The sequence below is a fragment of the Amphiprion ocellaris genome, chromosome 22, assembly GCF_022539595.1.
Source record: "Amphiprion ocellaris isolate individual 3 ecotype Okinawa chromosome 22, ASM2253959v1, whole genome shotgun sequence".
NCBI classification, from domain to species: domain Eukaryota; kingdom Metazoa; phylum Chordata; class Actinopteri; family Pomacentridae; genus Amphiprion; species Amphiprion ocellaris.
In genome coordinates, this window is record NC_072787.1 from 13,579,889 (window position 1) to 13,602,879 (window position 22,991).

Genomic DNA, 22,991 nt, shown 5'->3' on the forward strand with positions numbered 1-22,991 from the left:
TCTCGCAGCGGGTGTCCTGGAGGGCAGAACAAGGACTACAGTCACCAGCTGCAGTCCAAGACAGTAGAGTTGGAATCTGTCTGCAGGGCAAGAGATTCACTGGGGAGGAAGCTGACTGACATCAAGGAGCGCCTCAATAGCATCCTGAGCTGAAGTGACAGGCTGGTCAACCTGCAGGGAGGAAAACACAAGACGGAATGGAACGGTGCTAGCTGGTTAGTGAAGACACAATGTGCGCGATTCCTCCAAAAAGCAGATGCAAAACTAAGATTGTTGTTGGTACAAGATCACCAGATTGCCCTACCCTACTTGTGTATATGCAGAGGTATTCCCTAACTGCAGTCCAAAGGTGTGCTCACCCAACTACAGTGATTCACACAATGCAGCTTGCCACGTCCTCGTAAACTTTCCTATAATAAACCCTATACAGACGCTACACCATGTTGTCATCAAAAGTGCGTCATTGCAAGTGTAATTAATTCACCAGGGATCAGTTGTACATGTGATTTTCTTATATACATACTTATGAATGTATGTATCTTATCAAATCTCCTACACACATTTTCAAAAACAGGCTACAATGCAGAGGTGGAAAAGAACAAAGCCTGCTGTAAAAGTTCTGTGACGCAAGAAGAGACTCGGAGTGAGGCATCAGGGTGTAATTTCTTTGACAAATAAATTGTGCATCACATCACTGGGCCAGCCAAGTTCATTTAGTCACTGCTCTGTTTGAATCTCCAACGTCTGATACAGCAGCGTTTATGACTCCCTCTGAAGACACACGTGTGATTGAACACTATCTGCACACGTCAAGGGCCACGTTGAAGAGTCTCTGCATGTGACACTAGATATTGTGAGATTCCCGTCAATGGTTCTTCATTCACTGGCTGCTTTACTAACAGCATTAGTCATCAAGAGCACGAAGCTCTGAAAGGATACTGGCAGAATGTGTAGGAGAGGCATGTGAGTTTTCTCTTTTTTTTTTTTTTATCTTCCTGCTCCTAAAATTACTGAGGAAAGCGAGTAAGGTGAGCTGATTCATCTCACCTTTGTTGCCACTTTTTTTTCTCCTTCCCATTCATCAGAGGAGGGCTGTGTGAATTAGCATGGTTAGCAGAGCAGCTGCAGATGTGAGACACTATTCACATTGCCAGATTTCAGAGTATCAAGTCGAGTGAATTCAAGACTTTTATCTTCTTTAATTATGTAAATCATATGCCACAGATATTTCCTATCAAGTCGAGAGGCAACGCTTTTTTTCTTTGCTCTCAGCAAATTTTCAATGAGATTTCCGAGAGAAGCATGAAAAAAGGAACAATACTTCAATTGCACATTACAGGAAAAGAGGTCTGGATTCTTTATCTTGGAGTATCAAGGATGGAATAAAAAAAGACAAATGATCCTTGGTGTATAGTTCTATTTTTTTGAACATTTTTGGGTGTTGCAATAGTGCTGGTAATTGGATTTTATACTGTACTTTAACACCCAACAGGGAAGACAGTTTTGCCGACAACCTTCACTGCATCAGAGCACCACATACTTTAAATGGCACCATTAAAATGCGGTTATATTTAGTGCTCACATTTATGAGAGAAAACATTTGCCTTTCTATGTATTGTGCTTATTGGCTTTCGTGTCAAGAGATGAAAAAACCTGTAGCTCTCTCTGTGCAGTTAATATGAAGACATACTGCCAGCAGCTGGTGAACTGGGACAGTTAGTCATATACGAAAAACAAAGTCTGGTTCTACTATCCTAACAAGAACCATAGTGTTAATTATTCAGCATTATAGCGTGTTCGGATGCAGACAAACACAAATCAAATTACAAACATGGCTCACTTGTGATGCAAAGTCAACAGAATGACACAACGGGCAAGATTAGCCTGGTGAGGTGTGAACTGAGGTGACGATACGTCAGCACGAAATGGAAATGTTTCCCCGTGAGTGAAATTTGTGCTCTTCCCCGGGCTACCTCATCAATATACAGAGACGAGAAGAAAAGGGAGAGAAAGCGGAGGGAAATAACAGGAAGAACTGGAGTTCTGAGATCAGCCAAAAGCTCAGCTAACACACACACACTGTCACACTCAGACTGGGGGCGTGAATTTCCAGTTAACGCAGCTTAAAACTGGCAATGGGCGGTTTGGGACGAATGAAGACAAACTCCATGAAAGATCCAATAATCAAATTTGTGCCAATGATTGATGCAAAGTGAAAACTTGGTCTACTGTCTGTTTTAAAGCATCTAGATATGCTTGTAGGACGATACTATTATCTTTTCCTGCCTCACAAACTGTAACTGTTCGCAGAATGATGAATTAATCCTTTATTAGTAGCTCACTTAATATGAGCGACCCATCATATTAGAACTTGGTAAATGTTTAGCTACTCATTGGTGTTGCTGCTGAAGAGCCCCAAATAACACATTAGCAAAATCACAAGTAGATTTCTAAAGAGTGAAACTTAAAATGAAGCTGATGGAGCAATTGATGTGTAAAGCACAGCTGCAGGATAAGAGATTCATGCCTCGGCAGACAGCATCTCCGTAGCAGAGAACATCACTCTGCCTGACATGCACTTGAAATTGTGTCAATTCATGTTTTATTTTTTGTGTGTTTTCTGGTTTCATTTTTTCTTTCAAGCTCCTTTTCTGATTTATACAGAAAATATCATATTCGCCACTGTAACACTGTAACTTTCACTGTGATTACATGAATCAACTGAGCTACACTAGCTTTCCTTTGGTGTAGTTTTGCATGAGCATTTTGCCTTCTATTTCACAGTCAATGCTGTGCAGTCCTTTGCTTTATCCCTCCAGATTTTATAACTACGAGCTGCACTTCTTCACTGTAATTACCCCTGTAGAGATTCACCATTCTGATTTCTCAACAACAACAACATACACAAAGTCTTTAAACATAAATCTAGAGGCCCCTGTTCACCTCAGTAGCTCTCTTTTCAATAGCCTGAGCTTGTGTCATGTTTCCTGGATGAAAGGTCTTTGAACTCCAAACATGTTCATCATATAAACAATGACACACTCAAATATTCAATAGTGAAATGACTCTGAAGGTGCAGTGGATGTGGAGACAAATCGGCATACCCTTTATGTTTCCTCGCACTGTGCCTTTCCAGCCTCAAACACGCTAAAAAAGTTGACAGTGTTATTAAACTCAGTCAAGTGTGGGTGAAGGAATATTAAATCATTGTTATGCCCTGATTCTTTGTCATCAATCCTCACGCTGCTTCAATAATGGGACCTCAACGAAAGATGAGGCAAATTACCAAAGCCTCGGTTTTACACATAGCCGCAATTACGACGGTGGTGTTCGACAGCACAGACTGGTTTGCTGCTCTCCATAAACCGAGGAGGGCTGTTGATGACACTGTTCAGTCCAAATATAGAGAGAGAAGAAATAACAGGCTAACCAGCTACAAGAGTGTCCCAGCCAATGACAGCACACTGCCAATGGAAATAGAGAGAGTGTGCAGACAGACAATCAATAAGGCTGCAAGAGGCTCCCACAAGGCCGAGTTCTCTGGATGATGTTTGTTATTCATTTGGAGCCTTGCTGTTAGAGCTATAAAGCATGGGTACGCTTACAAGGGGATAAAAACGAATTGACAGAGGCAGTTAGGCAAAACAGCGACAGAAAATAAAAACATACCTGGAGTGAAGTTGTAAGTTGCTGAAAATCCCACTGCTTCCAGTTCACCATCTGTAACAAATTTTATCCACAGATATCGGCCGCTACTCCTGATGTCAGGCGGGCTGTGTTGACCGCAGTAGCGTCCGAGCATTGGGGAGAAGCCAAACGGTCCATCCCGAACCTCGATGTTGTCAAATTTACATTCCCAAGAGGACTCGATCGAGTAATTCTCCTCAAAATGCAGATCGATACACTGCCTCGGGGGAGCTGGGAGACACAATGAAAATAATTATCATGAAAGCGTGAAATAAAATATCATTCTTATTTTCATTGATGAACGTTCAACCTGTTTCATTATCAGCACGCCCACACAGTCAATACAGACCTCCAATCCTGACTGTTAGTCAGTTCATCTCTAAAACACCAGAGCTGTCAGTTCCACATTCACTTTGGTAATATTTTAATCACATTATGTGCACTGAGTCATCAAACGCCATCTTTGAACGCTAGAGAAAAGAAGTAGCCACTTGCTGTCTAATAACCAATACATCTCATCATTCACTGAGCAGTTACTGTGATTTTCTACTCAGGAGACTTCCAGGAATGCTTTAGCTGAGAATAAATAGCTACATCACATTCACTTCCTTCTCTTTTTTTTCTTGCTGCTGTGCTTAAAGAGAATATTTACCTTCAAGGATGTAAACACACTCTGTGCCTGGGGGGTATTTGTTTGGGTAATTGGGAGAAGTGAAGAGCCCTCCTTCTGGTTCTTTCACCCACGTTCCACATTGACCTGCAGGCTTCACTCCCGAATTGTTTTTCACTAAAAACACATACATACACATTTACAGGCAAAACAGACAGTAAAGTCAGAGATTAAAACTTTAAAAGAGATGATGTTTAGGCAGAAAAAATGGGCTTTATAGTGATGGAGATTACCTGCTGGATCCTTCTTTGTTGCCCCACACAACCCAAGTATGAGTAGACTTGCAACAACTGTAAGAACAGAGAGATAAATACACATTTTAATGGAAGATTTTGACCTGATTGTGCTCCTTTTCTCTGTTTTTGAGTCAGCAAGGAGCACATTTCTTGTATTTGAGTGCAAGTGTGCATCAGCTAAACCTGTCGTGACCATAAAGAATAATAAAAAAGCACAATACCTGAAATAATGAGGATGCATTCCCTCAGAATATATAGAGTGGTGATGTAACTCATGAAATACTCCTATTTAAAGCATTTTTCAGCCATAAGTTTTTAACTAAACCATTAAATTTTTTAAAAAATGACTTTAAAAAGCTAAAAGTGGACCACCAATACACCTGCACCATAAACATCATACATCTTTTTGTATATAAGTACCCCTTGCCACAATAAAACTGAATATTAAAAAAGAAAAACTTACATTGTGACCTTCAACAGTGAGTTTACAGGTTGTAGGATGCACTGTATCATCTCATCACATTTATTTTTCCAATTAAATCACTACTTTACTCCTATTTTCAGTTTGATCTGTTGCTCTGATATTTAGCATCCCTCCGAGACTGCTTAAAGGATTATTATACTTCTTTTTTGCGCTGGGGTAAGGCATGCAAAAAGAGCTTCAACTGATGAATACGGATGTCTTACCGTGATGGAAGCTGTGCCCATGTACCATGTCTGTTCCTTTCACAAACGGCTTCAGACTCAACTAATTCCATTTAGATTTAGGAATACTTGAAAAGAAAAAAATATATAGATAGAGAGTTTCTGAAAATTCACACCGAGAAACCGCTCATATCACACAAGCCTTCGGTGAAAGACGTTTTTTTTTTTTTTTTTTTTTACTCCTTATTAGAATCTTAAGTGGGGAAAAAACAATCCTTTAGGTGTGTCACAACAACTACTAATCACCAGTTTCATATAAAACCAAAAACAATTCCAAACACTCGCCCGATTTCCATCCAAACGTTTCTAATACCCTTTGGTGCTTTTGGTGCACTGAAAGGATTAATAGTCCCTTCATCAGCCCTTCTCTAATCGCTCCACCTTTGCGATCTTCTTTTGGAAAATATCATGGGCAGGCTTGTTTTTGTCCTCTTTGGTCCCTTTATCAGGAGAGAGGATCCTTCAGGGGCACGTAAAACCACGCAACACTCATCTCTGCGGCGTTTTCTTTACTCTTTTTGCGCTGCGTAAAAATCTCCTGGAAAACACGGGGGGTGCTGTGAAGAGAGAAAGAGAGAGAGAGAGAAAAAAAGAAAAAGAAAATTAAGTGGATTTTCGGTTGGGTTTCATTTGTCGCCCCCTTGTTTCTCAAAAAGCTTTGCGCTCAGTGTGTCCCTCTGTCTTGGCTTCTGACAACTGGAGAGTCCCCGCAGCCAGCAGGAGTTAATGTATGATCTCCCTCCTCCTTCCGCTCATTCAGTACTGACTCCAGCCGACCGATGCGCCACAATCCTCACGCACTTCTGACGCACGCATTGCAAAACTTCTCCGGATGCAGACTTCATCTCCACGCGTACATGTGCGCACACACGCACCGGAAAAAGTAAATAAAAGAGAGGTGTTAATGTGTGTTTCTTGGCGTGTGTGTTGTGTGTGTGTGTGTCTGCGTGAACAATAAAGCACGCGCTGCAGAATTCATTTCAGCTGGTGGATCCGCCGCGCAGCGAAAATGGAAAGGTAAGCAGAAAAGCCAATGAGACAGGAAATGGAATAAACAAGCAGACGCGCACACATGTTCTATCAGCATGATCAAACATGGAAAGCAGGCAGAGGAGAAATCAAATGGAGAGACGCAGCGCATCCAGCAGAAGCAGCCATCGGTGTAAACAATCAACTCCTGCTTTTACGCATTAGAAATTATCCATCATATTGCCACTTGTGTTTGGGATGCATTCAAAAATACACAACTACAGTAGTTCAAAGGGATGTAACTACTAAAATTGTCACCTACTTCTGAGCTATCATGGATGGCATCTTCAGAAATTCTCCCTACCTCTCAGTGTTTCCAATTTCTACAAGAAATGGAGGAGTAAAATGATGTGGACAGAGATGCTGCACTTCTTTGTCTTTCTTTTCTTTTATCTAAAAAAAAGCGACAAACACCCATTACTTTCCTGAGGTGTGAGTGTCGGGATGTATCCACACTCTCCTACTGAGTGTGTAGTCGCTCTCACACCTGATGACAAAGCTGATCAGAGGGTGCCCAGGGACAACTCAGGGGCTCAGGCTCCCAAAATAGTCTTGGCACCCAGTAGACAATATCCATCTTCAGATACTCCTGCTGCAGAGGCAATCTTGGACCCGCTCCCTCTGTGTGTACTTTAATGGTACAAGTTAGCGTTTTTCTCCACAATTTGGAACGGCTTCATTAACTGTTAATGATAGTGGACGCATTGTCTGAAATCTTCTGCAACATGACAGACTTAAGTACAACAACTTCATCTGTTTCCATTTTGTCTTCCTCTATATGTGTCTTTGTAGAGCACAACACCTCCTGAGATTTCTAAGATAAAGACTTTGTATTGTCTCTAACATCCTCCTCTTAATTACATCCTGTCCCACAGATTGGCCTTGTTACTCTCTACTCTGAAAGTGTTTGGTTTTATAGCAGGTAATGAAGACTTTGAAGGTGCCACACTGACTCGGAGAATACGTGTGGGAGTGGGAAATCTCAGAACTCTTTTCAACTAATAGGCTCCTGCTAATCTGTTATACAGAGTGATTTAATGGACTTGGGATTTAGACCCCCCACACAAGAACTGAAGCTTAGCCATTCACTTTTCTTGCTACTGTACAATAAACTCCCATGGAGCCTGAAAACCCATAGCATGGTGTAGCTCGCTCTGCTTTCCCCCAAAATTTCACAATCACAACACAAAATGCGGGACTGAAAAGATTTCAAAATGTCAATTTCTCTGCAAAGGCAAAGCCTATTATAGATCTTACAGTCTGAAGGGATGTCAATAATATCTGCACCAAAATACAATGCCGTGCCCAAAGCTTGTTATTGATTAACAGTGGTGCTGTGTCGTCTGACAACTTTATAAGCACAACACCACTCGTTTCTGATGGGTAAACTCGGAGATAAAGTGGCAAAGCTATATGGGAATTATTCAAATGAGGCTTATCTAGCCCACTGTATGCAACAGTAGCCCTGGTGAATTTAACAGCAGCCTCCAGTTTAGCTATATAAACTGTCTCTTTGACTGAATAGCACTGAGGCAGTGGGAGAATCAACAACAGCCTCAAAGACTGTCATTTTTAATTAAGGAAGTCTATCATTCGGTTGGAGGTGACTATTGTCCTGTATCGGCCTCACCTGAATTTGCAATTGTAATCACTTTAGGGAAATGGGACATCCACACCTGGAAAGGTATATTTTACTTACAGCATAACTATAACTAACCTGTCAGATCCATGGAGCAATTCATTACACATGTACTGCTCTATTTGCTGATTCATCTTCAGTTAAATTTCATTGTTTCTTATTGTCTAGATTCGATGCAATGTAATTCCAACAGTTTATTTTCCTCCAAAAATACCAAGGTTCATGCAAAAACATGCAAAAGTACAGTCACAGCAAGCATACTATTCTGTTGCATATACAAAACTGCAAGTAATTCATGATTGCATCCTGTTCATTTGGCTCAGACTTGATGAGCAAATTGGGCATTCACCTTCTACTTAGTGTCATTCTAATGACACTGCCAGCACTGTTTCTTTTTGTCAGTCTAACAGGGGACAGCACTAAAGCGGATAAACACTTAGGCTAATGCCTTCTGCCCAGTGGGACTCAAATTAACCTTATTAGTGATGCATTGAGCAGTGTGTTGGCCCAAAAAACACAATTTATTTGTCATTCAAGGCGCCTTGTAGTTCATTAAGCAGGACCCAGTTACAAGAAAGGGTCGCTCCGACCACGGGCAAATTTTGAGCTGCTCTTTATGCTACATTAGCTGTCTGGGTCTCTGGTGATAGACTGTTTTTATCCTGGCCCTGCACCTGGAGCTAGTAGGAAAATAATTCCATCAGATGATAGCCCCATAAACTACCTGTGGCTTCGTTTTTTTGTTGAGGTGCTTTTGTTAGTTTGCAATACAGCATGCCATTTTAAGCTCTCTCTTTCGCTCTCTTCAAAAACGTAAAAGACCATTTTAAATAAGGCAAAATGAGGAAAGGTGTGAAAAATCAGATAGGAACGGTTAAAGGGAATTATTTGGCACAAAAATACAAAGCAGAAAAATACAATTATTTGACACTTGAGCAACCATTATGTAGAATCCTAAAATAGTGGAATGACATTATTGTTCTTTTCATTATTTGTTATTTGTGTGCATGTTTTCAGGAATAATCAATTCATTATTTGCTTTATAAAATGTAAGAAAACAGAATAAATGTCCACTCTAATTCTCTAAAGCCTGGATTAATGTCTTCAAATCTGTCATCGAGAAAAAAAAATGAAACAGGATAAAGTAATATTTTGAATTCAGATCCAGCCAAATAAAATTATTGCTTAAAAATGGCATATGAACAAATGATGGATCATTAAAATAGCTTTTCTAGTGACCAACTATTCTATTTTTCAACTACAGTAACCATTTTAGATGTATGAAGACAATGTGAATGCATACAATCAGAAATTATTCCAAACTAAATATATAACAGAGTGGAAATGCTGCTTTTATATTTTATGGCTGCAGTCTTCTGACTATAGGTCTGAATCATGAAGTGCAATTGATGCTTTATCTTCTTCTCTTTATAACACAAATACTTTATTGTGAGTTGCGTGCACGTACATAATATACTGAACATTCAGAAGGTCAAACTACTTTGTTCTCTTTGCACGCTGTAACATTTACAAATGGAGGGAACATGAGCTTCAAGAAATATTTAAAATGCAGAGCTGTAGCTTACAATATCCTGTACCATACAAGTGTAAGCTGGACCCATAGCATCGCTCTCAGTAGAATACTTATTATGGGAATGGATGCGTATACTCTGACTGGTTTTCAATGCTGGCAAATGAACACGCACACACAAAAAAAGCCGGAACACCTGCGACACCTACAACTCACGCTCTGTTGTTGATTACTGTTCATGCGCTAAAACCCCATTTTGCACGGTGAACTCCAAATGTTTGGTTCTATCAAAATCTCTTTTGAGGAATTCCAGGCGCTCAACGCTAATTTCTCTTTGAACTGCTCCACATTCATCTCTCGCATGTCTTTTCAGCGCTGCAACTCATCTGTCAATCACTGTGGCTTTATCCATCCAGCAATTAATCTCAGCCCAAGAGGGGCAGCTGCACTGTCTATGAACCTAAATGTCTGCTGAATTGCGATGCCTGGCCTGCAGATTTCTGCTCCAGTTATAGTACTGAGAGGAGTTAGGAGCGCGATTTTTCATAACTACTTTTCAGCAAATCCTTTGTTTTTAAATTTCCTCTGCATGCTTTTCATTGCACCTTCCTGTCAGGCATGAAGGAAGCGATGATTTGCTGTTTCACAGTATTTGGGCTAATCTGTTCTGTGTATGAAGTCCCAGGCCCCTTTGGTTAAACTGACTGTGTTATTTGTCATTTGACCTCATTAGCCACTTGGTAGGGGGGGATGCCATGGACACTGTGGAGTGACACTCTGTGGGCAGTAACACCAGTGGGGGCGTTAAAGTCACCAATGTCACATTACCACCAAAACACTGATTTTTTTTTTTTTGTATATGAATTGATGTAGGATTAAAGCCAGAATCACAGTTCATACCAATATAGTCCTGATTCATTTATACTATCCAAACAATGGTTTACATCAGATGCATACATTTCATTTGAATGGGTTACAAATTCCACTGGACACAGTAATCTAGTATTACTTTGAAAGACAAGTGGCATGTCAATTGCTAATATAGTTTTGTGGGATTACAGGTTATGTTAAAAAAAATACATGTTCAGCATTGGAGCATAAGGCATTATTTTTGATACAAGGGCTATGCTAGAACTGACTGCATTTTTGCTACATTTTTAGTCACAATAAGTGTAGGAGGATTAAAATGAACTGTTTTGTTTCTTTATGAGCACTATTAGCATATTTTGTAAATGTCACTTACTGAGGATGCAGATTTTTTTTATTACCCTTTTTTTGTCATGTGGGTGTTGCTTTAGCCAATAAACCTTGTCCAAAGGAGCATGAATATTACTTAACTATTTTTTTATTTTTTTTTTTAATGTTTTTGCTCTAGGTTACTGGAAACTGAGCTATTATGGAGAACTCCTTTTTGGACATTCAAAAACTCTGTTTGCAATGTTGACATGCAAATAGGAAGGCAGGGCTTCACATTTTCACATAAATGTTACTCTCCCACTACATGGAGAAACAGAGGCAATGGAAAACACAGATAATTCCCGCGTTCCCTGATGTGCCATTGTTGGTAGCCTCACAGAACCGGCATTAGCCTTTTTCCATTGTTCCAATTGACCAACATGACATCAGGATCAGGATATTGCATGTTCTAGACACTGCTTCATTCGTGTTTCTTTTGGGGTTTTGTGTGGACAGAGATTATCTGTTTGAGGACAACAACAAAAAAGGAAAAAACATATTTCAAGAAACATCCATGTAGATGTGAACTAGGCCTTACTCTTTTAGGATTTAATCATCTATACTTATCAAATGCATATTTAAGACTTTTAAAAGAACCCATTTTCAAATGAATCAGGCAGCTTCAAATAGTTTTTGCCTGACTCATTGGGTTTAGGTCATTGCATTAATTTTCTTTAACTACCTACAGTTAATAAATTTTCAGCTGACAAAATCCATGCTAGAATTAAGAAGCCTGACCTTTTAACTATTATAAAATCAAAAATCCATTATGGTAAAAGCTAGAAATTTTGAGTTATAAACATGCTACTGTTATGATTACAAACTGCAGTATGTGCTGTGTTAAAGGGTGACCTGTAAGTGTCAGTTGTAATAACGTTGCATGCAGAGGTCATTCTGTTAGTAACCATCACAAATATGTCTTTTGAGTATTTTTTTTTTAATTCGCACTCCGTCACTCCCAACTGTGGAAGTGTTAAAATGTTATTCGCCCTCATTCAGTGTTCACGGAGCCCCACTGTAAGCTGGCAGGGAGAGGAATCATTTCCGCTGAAATGCCAGGTGGGTTCTGTGTATTGGGGAGAGATGACCTTCAATATTTGACCCAGTGTTTGAAGAAAAAGTGTGGCTGCTGAGATCCTCTCACCCTTAAACATCCCTGCTTCATTTCCACGTTGTCAGTTACTACAGTGTTTGCACATGGTACATTTCACTCAGTTATCCCGCAGCCACCGATTTCTTTTTCTTTTGAAAATGTCACAGTGAAGTATAGATTTTCTTTCGTGAGGCAAGTCAGGGTGAAATAGAAGACTTTGGTTTTTGAAGAATAAAAATGACATTAAATCAGAAATTATCCATTAAATTAACTACAGCATTAATCATTCACTTTGCCATTGCCTTTGTCATTCACAATGACGCACATGATTCTGTCATTTTAACCCTTGACATTTTCATTTTATTCAAACCAAAAAGCGGACATGACCATGGGGTTGGAATATGAGAATTGTACTTACATAAGATTACCTGACTGTCCAACAAGAGCTTTTCTCATCTTCCTTACAGGCGCTGCTGGGGTAGAAGCTGCGTGATGTGAAAAAGTCCTCATTCACATGTGTAGTCAAGCCATCGATGTGTGTCAAATTCAGTTTTCTGGGGCAAAGGGCGGCAGTTAATGTCTATAATGGAAGAAATGATTTTGTCTAAATGAAAGAGGAAGGAAAGTTTTATACAAACTTTCAACTTTAATATAACAAGTTTGATTTTGAGGGCAGGAACATCTCAACTCCTGTAGTGGAAAGCACAAAGATAAAATGTCCTTTTCTATTAGTGGAGATGTTATCTTAAGAAGAATAAGAAACTGGGAAATTCAATTTGAGGTAATGCAAGATCCAGTATTCAATAGGAACATTACATGTATTGTTACACTATGCACGTATATCAGTCGAATCAATTAAGAGTCAACCAAACTAGGCTTCAGTAGAAACTGACACATTGTGTTGGCAAAAGTGTGTGTGCAAAGGTTGGATCAGAACAATGCTAACAAAAAATCTTGACAACATCCAACCTAAGACACAAGAAGATGATCTGCGTTAATCTCCTGTTTATATTAAAGAAAGTTTCCAGTCCTACATGTGGCTTGTTTTTGCAACAGGTTAAATGTCAATAAAGATGCTTCACGTACTCTCTCTGACCTGTAGTGCATGTAAAATAAATCCAGAGATTTGTTTCTAAACACAGAAAAGTAATGACATGAATGCAGAATTATGGAGTTCAACCATTTTTTTGGATGGGCCAGACATCAGGTGCCAATGATGCACTGGAGCTATAATTTTCAAACCTCTCTCCCTAACACCACAACGTAATAGAAACTAGAATGTATTAGCACCAGTGGTTCTCCCACTCAATCGCGAGTTATTTCAACAGTTTTTCATCAGGTTTGTGCTCAGGACTTTTTAGGTGGGCCAGAAATCATGGCTCGGTGATGCACTAGGACTATACTTAGTGTTACTCCTCTTCCCAACAATATAACGTAATAAAAACTACAATGCATTAGTGTCAAGAGTTGTACTACTTGATTGCAAGTTACTACTGCAGCCTACAGCTTGCTAGCAATGCCTTCATCCAGCAAATGCATCTTACCAGAGTTTGCAGAAAAGCTCAGTCTCATTGTTTAAAATAAAGGCCTTTACTTCATGAATGCAATAGATAACTATTCCCTAGTAATGTTACCTTGGACACAGATCAGACAGAGAGGTTGCTGTAACATTGTAGTGGTCACTACTAGCTAAGAATGTTCAGTTGAAACACAAAAATGTTTTCTCATGCTTATAAAAATATCTAATTCGGATGGCATAACGTACCTTCCAAAAAGTATATACATAATTTCCAGGAGTTAAGGTGTCACACACATCACTGCAGTCTATGGGTCCGTCACCCTGTAAAGAGAAGACAGTTTCATAACAAATGTTTCCACAGGGTTTCTACCAGCAAGAAATAAAAGAACATGGTAGCATATGGATCTATGAGTGGATCATAGGCCTGCCCAAATGCTGCAATATGGCAGTTAAATAATTCATCTCAGAGGCGGGCTATGCCATATTGCCCAAATCTAAAACCATGTAGACTTCAAAAGATACTGGTAAGGAATACTTTTTGTGATCTCTTATATAAATTAAACCATTCTTTTGCTATTTTCCATGGAGTTTGTTCAGTAAGATGGGGCTCTGTTATGCCATCATGGGTGGTAAATTGATCTTATGTCTAATTTATGTCTAATTTAAGGTCTGTCCTACTCTCACCTTGTGCCAGACTTCAATGCAAGAGTTGACTTCTATCATTTATGTATTAGAAAAGATCATTATCCGTGTTTACTGTCATTGGGAAAGATCCTGGAGGCTTAGGTTGACTAGTGGTCCACACATTTTCGTCTGCAGCCTTCTAAGGACCTTTGTAATAAAATTCAAACGCTACATTCTGGTGCAGATGGTTTATAGCACTTTCATGCTAACAATGTGCCAAAGCAGCGGAGCGGCACATTATCTGTGTAATTTGTACTTCGTAGATTCTTTGTCAACTTTATTGCATTAGGCCTATTGGTGTTATCTCATCACTGCAGCTCTTACACAAACGCTGGAGCACTAGACAGCAAAGGAGCGGAGATACTGTAGAGGAAAATAAAAGGGAGGATGTGGGGGAAGGGTTGGGAGCACAGTAGAGAAGAGGAAAGGGAAGGAGAAGAGAGAGATGATTAATGATGACTGTAGAGAAGATGGCCAAGGTGGTTAGTGAAATTAACAGAGGCTTAGCCAGCAGCAGACCACAGGGAATAGAAGGCGCTTCATAGGCCCATAGCAAGTCAGACCCAACTTGTGTGCAAGAGTGCATGTGTGTGTGCGGAGCTATGTTTGTGTATTCATGAACACCCCTGCAGTTGAATGCAAATAAAGGCATATGTGCTGCAGCAATTTAAAGTAGCAGCTTTAACACAGTCTGTAAAATACCAAATAGCAGTAGACTGCTCATCCTCCTACTTTCTTGTACATGGAACATTTGCTATAAAAAAAATGAAGTAGTTTTTGTAAACATGTCCTTGATTTCACATAAAGATGATAAAAACAGTGCCTTTTAAATTTTGTCAGCTGAAAAATAACTGTCACTTGCTAGTTGCTAACTGTTGTTAGTGTCATGAGCTGGTAGACAGCTCTGTCCAAACAAGCTGTTTCAAGATGAGAACCTAGTACAAAGGCCTTGAATGTGGATATGATGATTAAATAGTGATCATTATAGTAAAAGACACAAAGCTAAAGTTGTCAGTAGATGGGAAAAAGTCAGAAAACGAGGGAGTGCAAAAATATAAAATGATCATGAAAGCAAATGTATTTCATGAGCACAACAATTTCATTCCACAACACTGGAAGCAGTCTGCACCACCAGGAGTACCTGCCTGTTTCTTGCCATCCGGCCAACACGTATTCCGACAGATGGTGGGACCACAAGCCAGCAGTCCTATGTTACTTCTTCAGACTGTACCCAACCGAGGCCTCCAAGACTGAGCCACCAGACACTCACCGATGAGCTCCCCACTTACTGGTGAGAACGGGGATCCGGTCTAGATATTCCAAGTGAGGTTCCCCACTCCTTGGTTCCCAATTAACTGCACTTACTGTAGTCTGGTCTCTCCCCTATCAGTCAACGTGTTCTGGAAAACCCTACCAATGGCTATTTCCCATGACAGCATTGCTCCCAGGATCACAGTGACACACAAACCCGTCCACGGCGATAAAGTGGTGCTACTTCAGGGCATCTTTCCACAGTGTCAAAGGGAGAGGGAGCTGAGCCGAAAGGCAAAGCTCTCGATTTATGAGAGCTTTGCTTGAGCTCTGGGAAGCAAACGAAAGAATGAGATCACGGATACAAGCGACTGAAATGACTTTCCTCTGTAGGGCAGCTGAGCTCAGCCTTAGAGATACGGTGTGAAGCTTGGGTTTCCAGAGGGAGCTTAGAGTAGAGTTGCTGCTCCTTGATGTCAAAAGGAGCCAGCTGAGGTTGTTCAGGCATCTGATTAGGATGTCCCCTGGGTGCCTTCCTTTGGAGGATTTCTGGTTATGTCTGGGAGGAGACCCCCAGTTTGACCAAGAACTCACTGGAAGGATTATATATCTCATCTGGGCTGGGAATTCCCACAGGAGGAAGTAGAAAGCAATGCTGGGAAGAGAGACATCTGGAATGACCTGGTTGGCCTGCTAACAAAGCAACCCAACTTGATGGATGGATGGATGGATGGATGGATGGATGGATGGATGGATGGATGGATGGATTTATGGATGGACTTATGGATGGATTTATGGAACAAATGGAAAATGCTAGCTTGACTTGTAATTGGACAGGGATTATTGAACTGTCCCAAATTAAAATATACCTGAACTGGCTGCCACAATAAATAAGTACTACACAGTTGATGTCCCCATCCTTAATCACAAAGTAATGCTGCTAACTAATGATATGCAGCTCACTTTTAGATGTAACACTGTGCAATGTTAACATAGCTAATGCTACTGTATCCAGCTTATATAGTGTTGAATGACCGGCATGCTACTTAGGCTGACAAATTTAGACAAGAGCAGATAAACATACTATTCATTCCATTGTTTACACTTTAGCTCATATGCGTTTGGCTTTGAAAAGACTAAAATATAATTTTATTTTCTAACTAAATCTCTATTTTGCTAAAAATCTTGGCAGTATTCGGCTTTTCGTGTGAAAATTTGATGAGTCTAATACAAGAATTGGATTGACATTGGTGAGGCGTCATCACACTTGAGTTTCAAATGAACTGAAATAATCAACAAATTGGAACGGTCAAACAATCAATGAGAACAGAAATCCCCTTTAACCACACTCCAGAAAATCAATGACTTTAACTGTGCTGTGAGACACATAATTCTGGTGTTTTCATCAATCTTTTCAGCATTCAATGAAAGCTCATCATGAAAGCGACTGAATCCCTTCGGACCAGAGGAAGATTGTGCTGCGTCAGTAACAGATAAGATTTTTACTCACTAATAGGAGATGTTAATTGCTCAAAGGGTCCTCTGACGTTAGAACAAAACGTTTATGTTGTAAAACCCACACATCAGACAACTAATGAACATCTGAGCAGTTAAGGGGAAACCATTTGTAATTATGCTTTTAATGTAATACAGAAATCCTATTATCCTCTCTGAAATGCAATCACTCTGGTCATAAATGAACATTTTCAAAATACATTTGTAAAAATCTTCAACATAAACGAGCAAACGTATTTGTAATATTCCCTTTGAGTCACTGAAACTGGCTAAACACCTGCATCTGTATGTGGCCAAATCATATAAAGCTCTTTACAGATGGCACATTATGTGACTGAAAGTTTGCCTATATAATATGGCTGCAGCATTATTGATATGAGTGTATATAAGATACGGCTTTGCACAAATATCCGCCCTTCCTCACATATATTACTGTAGAATTCCTTGTGGTGTCAAAGCATAGTCCATTAAATCAATGCCGCTGTGCTGCAAGTAACAGGAAGTTTCACTCTCATGAGAGCAATACAGTGCATCTTATTTATTGTTCAAATTTAGGAGCTGGCCTTAAATTAATGTAAAAAGTTATTTGTTAATTGTTGATTTGGATTGTTTCTGTGTCTCCGTCCTTCATGTTGACAGCTCAGAACCCAGGAGAAAACAGCAGTGGCCTTTGTGGTCCCCAGTGCTGTCTGTCTATAATGAATTAATGTCATTTAAAACCATTTCCAGTAGTGAATACTGATAGATAGGTCGGGCCACAGGCCTGCACAGGCCATCTGGGACTGTATGCTTATTTGGAGGCATGCAGTCAAAAGTTTCTAATTAAATGTTCAGTCATAGACAAACAACCTGTTTACTGCTTAATTCATTGCCCTCAATGATGCGAGCAAGAGAGGGAACAAACACAGAACATGGTCGGCTGCGACTCTTGGCCTGGACTGTTCATAGTGACTGACTCCAACATTGGCAGTGGGTAAACCAGGACACAATAGAACCTGTGGAAATAGACGCACAAATACAGACAGGAATACACACACTATCCCAAAATAACCCCACCTAACATTCAGTGTATTGTGTCCCAGTTCAGACTGAATTAACAATAGATTTCTTTTTTTTTTGGCATGGAATTAGGAATGGTTTAAAGGTAATGTCAGCAGTGCCAATACAGTTTTTGTCAAATTCAGTGAATGCTTTGTCATGGTCTGCTGGCTGTCCATCCTGTGTGTGAGCTAAAAAAATCAGGTGTTTGTACACAGTTCTGGCTCAATAAATGGGAAACAAATAAAGTAGCTTGGGCTGATCCATACAGCACTATTCCAGCATATCTCCAACTTGATTGTGGTCGTGCAGGACAGCAGGATTAAGGAGGCAGTAAGGGGGAGATGGACGGTTAATCTGGCACATGCTAACTAAATTCAGCAACTTAATATCAACAAATTTTTTGCCAGAAGACAGACTCCCCCTTTAAACATTAAGCTGTACAGGAAATTAATCAGTTTCCAGTTATCGTCTTCATTTTGAGAGCAGAATGTTTTAGATAGGTATTGTCAGTTCAGTAACTGATCATCCTAAGAGACTCTTTTGGCCCCAAACTGAATTAAATTTTCTGCGGCATGAGGTGCTTCCTATTTTTTAAAGTCTTGTTCAATTCTCAATAAATTTCATAAATAAAACAGGGATGTTTTAGGTGTTTGAGATTGGAAGTGTAGGTGTGGGTGGATTGCTGGAGGTTATAGGGTTAGGGTTGAGTAAACACTGCTGGAGTAGCCTGCTTTAGGAGGAAATTAACTCTGATTCCAAAATACAAGGGAGTTGGTTTATTGATGTCACAGTTGACTTTATTCGCTGTGTGATTATGATAGTGGTGTCGGTTATTTTAAAACAGAGACCAGTAGTAAAGCTTGCTAACATCTTGCAGACACATAGCAACGACAGGACAAAACTGTAATGTTTTGCATATAATGCATATATTCTGAGACTGCCAATGACAACAGATTCATCAAAGTGCTTCAATATCAGAAGACAGAGAAACACAGAATGAGAGGGAAAACAAATCGTAGAGTTTTAAAGTTTTAAGTAGCTTTAAACCTGCCTCAAAAATCACAAATTAGTTGTGATTAAGATACTAGAAATTTAGCAGTCTAATACCAATGAATTTCAATGAAGGAGCAACTATAGCAACGGTGAAGCTACAGCAACAAGGAATGTGGTGGAGGCTATGGTGAAAAAGGAAAAGTTTCTGATGTTCCAGGGTAGGTACATCAGATCAAACTTAAACTCTGACTTCAGAAATAGGATCGATCGACAGTGCACAGTTCACGTTTTCTCCGAGCTGATCCTCCGATTGATTTGTGACCATTGCTCCTGCTGTTACCAGCAGAAGCTGCTGCTGATGGAGGAACTGAAATGGAAGTGTGCACTGAAGTCACTTACAGTCCTGGCTTTGACATTCCATCCAGAATGCCATATTATCTCCAGGAATATAATCCTCCAGTCTAAAATTAGCGCTGCACATGGAGTCTTTTCTTTTCACCTGCACAAAATGCACCCAGGCACAAAAGTCAGCTCCATTGTTGGGAACAGTGGGGAATTGATATCCTGAGAGGCTGGAGTTTCTGCAATTTGCACAAACGCAATAATTCATCATGATGAAAAATAATGAAATGCAAGATTTAAACTGAGAAAAAAGGTCAACTCACTAAATTGCAACCACTCAGACTGCCTACTACTGCACAGTGTACAATGGCTCCTTTATAGTCATAGAACACGTGAAAAAGAAATTAAATCAAATGAAAGCAGTTTTAAGAACACTGCTCAATATGCCTTCTTGTTAATCCGAATTTCTGCCACTATGCCTCACTTAATAACCTGCATTAAGTTTTCAAAAAATCATTTTCAAGAAATATTAACAATACATTTAGTGAAAAATCTAGCCTGCAAATGACTCTTTAATGTGCACTTTTCCTGCACTTACTGCTGGGGCGTTCATTCTGAGAGCATAACTTTTACTTTAAAAGCACAACGTGACCAAGTTTTGAGCAGGATTTCTAAAATTTCCACTTCCTACATGTCAGATCTCACCCAGTCTCAGTCCACATGGAGGTTAAACTACAGACCAAAGGAGACCAGACCTTATTTAGCTACAGAAGGAGCCTGGGTCCATTTCCGGACTGAATATGTTTATTCAGTTCTGTGGACTCTTTGGCTGTAATCAGCTTGCATAAATCTCTTTGATGATACCCACTAGAACATCTGCTGGAGCAATAAAAAAAATCGAGGGAGGCAATAAAATGTCTGGCTGAACATATGCTAATGGAAATGTGAGTTGTTCTGAAAAGTTTGTCCCAAAGTAATTGCCACAATATGACTATGTCATTTATAAATTCACTCGAAGGATCATTGAATGTAATCTAACGCTGTTATTTCTTTCTGTGCAGTGTGATGATCACACCGAGGCGTGATGAGGTTACCTAGTTGAGGTTGTTGGAGTTTCAGAGTGCTGAGGCAGCTTTGTCCTTCTCTGAGGATTTTTCTCTCTCTCTGTCTTTCCCTCTCCTCCAGTACCTTTTGTTCTTTTCATTACCTTCACACAGTCACAAACAACACAAGCACACGCGAGTTCGTGGTGGGATGGATGACTGTGCGCTGTTTACCTCTGCCTGCAAAATCAGGGTTGAAAGGTACAGCGATTTATCAGGTGAGTGTTTGTTCGCTGATAACTTTGTGTGTATACTTAAGAGTGTTTGGCAAGATAAGTGGATTAATTACATTTTGCTTAATTAAAATGTTATTACAGGACTTCTACTCTTAAAAATCTATTGATAAATATAATGTATAGGTGTGTGTGTGTCACCTTGCAGGTTTACTGTGAGAACACGATCTTTGAAACTTTGTTTACAGTCACTGGGGCTATTGTTAAGTTAGCTGTCAGCCAGTAAATAAAGGAAAGCAGATGAACACATGAACGTTATTTAAAAGATAATTCTGCAGGCAGAAACTCATTTTTGTTGTGACCTGTGTGATCTATTATCAGTACTTGGTGCTATACTGTCCAAGTATAAAACAACTTGAGTATAATTTAAGTTTAAACAAATGATGTGCCTTCCTACTTTCAATGTCATCAACTTGGAAAAAGGCAATATATGTTTGTCAAAACTAACACAACGGTATAAGCTTCAAATACAAACATATTATGTCTTTTATCCTAATAAAAAAAAAAAAATTTAAACGTAATTTTTAGGGCCTGGCAATCAACAATTTAGTTTTTTTTTGTTTTTTTTTTAATGTATAACAGCCCACTAACACACTGCATTTCCTTCAATTCTTGCTTTGGCTCATATGTCTGATGAGCCATTTACAGTTAAATCTAATTTATTTGAAAATTAACCAACCAGTCTGACACTGGAAAATACCGTAAGTCTAGGAGACTCAAGGTATGACATTGTAGACACCACTGGCCAATTTTGGGCTATTCTGCTTGCCAAACATGTTTTCTTTTAGACTAGCAAATTTACATCTTTATGTGACTTTATTTTGTTTTTTGAATGTTTATGAAAACTAGTAATATTCCCTAATCATCTGCATATTATAAACATAAAATTTAACAAAACTTGTAATGCAAAACAATAATAAATATTTCAGTGTAAGTAATCAACTGGGAAGGTCCCATGATCCATGATATTCCATAAGAAGTGGGTTTAAATAAAAATGTATGGAATTTTATGATACATATTTTTAAAGGCTGCCAAACTTTCTAGTTTTATTCCTCTCTAAATTGTGAAGGTTTTTAACTGGGGATTTATTCATATCAGTCATAGCCTGATTTATGTATTATCTTATTCCTAAAAGGACAGTAAAAATAGATTTTTCTTTTTGGACTGGCGGCTAGTATTTCATGATTTATGCAGTGATTAAAAAAAGAGATATCGGAATCCCCTCTGTCAGAACCTTTGGGTCAAGCTAAAAATCTGGCCTCATCCATTGTTAAAATTTCTGTTCTTGAAACTTTTTCAAAGAAGTGCATATGTAGACATATAATATGTAATTTACACATGGAATGGCAAGTTTCAGAAATGTTGTAATACAAAAAATAATTGTCCTAATGTAGGTAAAATATTTGTGATGATATTTGTTCAGTAAAAAATTGACCCTATTCACTTGCAGCGTCTCACCTTGAGGGCTAACTTGACCTCTCACTGTTGTTGTCACCCCGACTCTTGGCATATTCTGTTGTATCACACGTTTTATTAAATACTGCGACACACACGGCGTGACTGTATTAGCAGCAGGGCTAGAGAAACGCTTACTGCTGCTGAAGAAGGACATAAACACCCGTCACATCGTCTTGACAGTGACTCCTGACAGTTAAACCTAACTTGCTTTATACTGATGAACTCTGACAGGGCAAACTTCAGTATGTGTTGAAGCACTAAATTATGTGTCAAATGATCAAAACTATGACACATGAAACAGTAAACACAACTTGTCATTTTAAAAAAACTGTTTGAGTTTACTTAAGTGCGATCAAAAGCAGTTCCTTGGGCAAAACTGCACAAAAGTATGGCATATACGCACTTTTTTTCCCTCTTGGCTCTGGTGTGTGGTGATGCAGTTAGGCATATCAGACTTGCAACTTTGATGAACTGGGTTAAGTTACATGCAATGTGTCAGCAATGCTTTACACTGATCCAAACTGTTTGTGTGGGTGCATGTTTACTGGCTTGGGCCGACACTGAAGGCCACGCTTTGTCAGTGTTTTTGAGAAAGAAAATGCCTTCCCCTGCTCTTCTGTTCGCTTCTAACAAAAAAAAAACCCTCATGTGATTACAGTTTAATGTAGGCCAAGCAGGGAGATAAGCAAACATTATGACACTGTCTAAGCATCGCTCTGTGAAATGTCCTGCCGGCCTGCGTGTCCTCCACATGTCAGTGCAGAACAAAACAGCAATTAAAGCGACATTGTGTTTTATGTCAGGCACATGAGAAGAACCACGGGGGACATTCACATTCAGAGCATATCACTTTTGTTACAAATATGACTTTGCCAATTGGGTCAGTGCTGGAGACTGTACAAACTGCTGTGCATCCTCAGTCTTGGAGCTTTACTCATGTCTAATTAAGTGCAAACTGTTTGGACTTGCCGCATTTGCCAGAGTTGAGGAAGTGCTGCCTCTCCTGCTGAGGAAACCACAGATGG

The 22,991-nt window shown here is 39.5% G+C and overlaps 1 protein-coding gene across 8 annotated transcripts in view; it reads right to left on the minus strand.

The window, feature by feature from the left end:
- The window catches only part of neto1l (neuropilin (NRP) and tolloid (TLL)-like 1, like), a 146,334-nt gene that overhangs the window by 73,264 nt on the left and 50,079 nt on the right, over nt 1-22,991 (minus strand). For 7 of the 8 annotated variants that reach the window (XR_004847841.2, XR_002746470.3, XR_008600429.1 and 4 more), the window contains exons 3-8: nt 13,592-13,666; nt 12,245-12,406; nt 5,281-5,855; nt 4,591-4,647; nt 4,340-4,474; nt 3,670-3,918 (exon numbers count right to left, since the gene is read on the minus strand). Coding sequence is in view for 3 of the 8 variants with exons in the window: in XM_035950862.2 (XP_035806755.2) it covers nt 3,670-3,918; nt 4,340-4,474; nt 4,591-4,647; nt 5,281-5,308 (469 nt within the window). In the remaining 5 variants the exon portion in view is untranslated. The remainder of the gene's footprint in view (nt 1-3,669; nt 3,919-4,339; nt 4,475-4,590; nt 4,648-5,280; nt 5,856-12,244; nt 12,407-13,591; nt 13,667-22,991) is intronic. The other variant, XR_008600428.1, reaches the window with a different exon arrangement.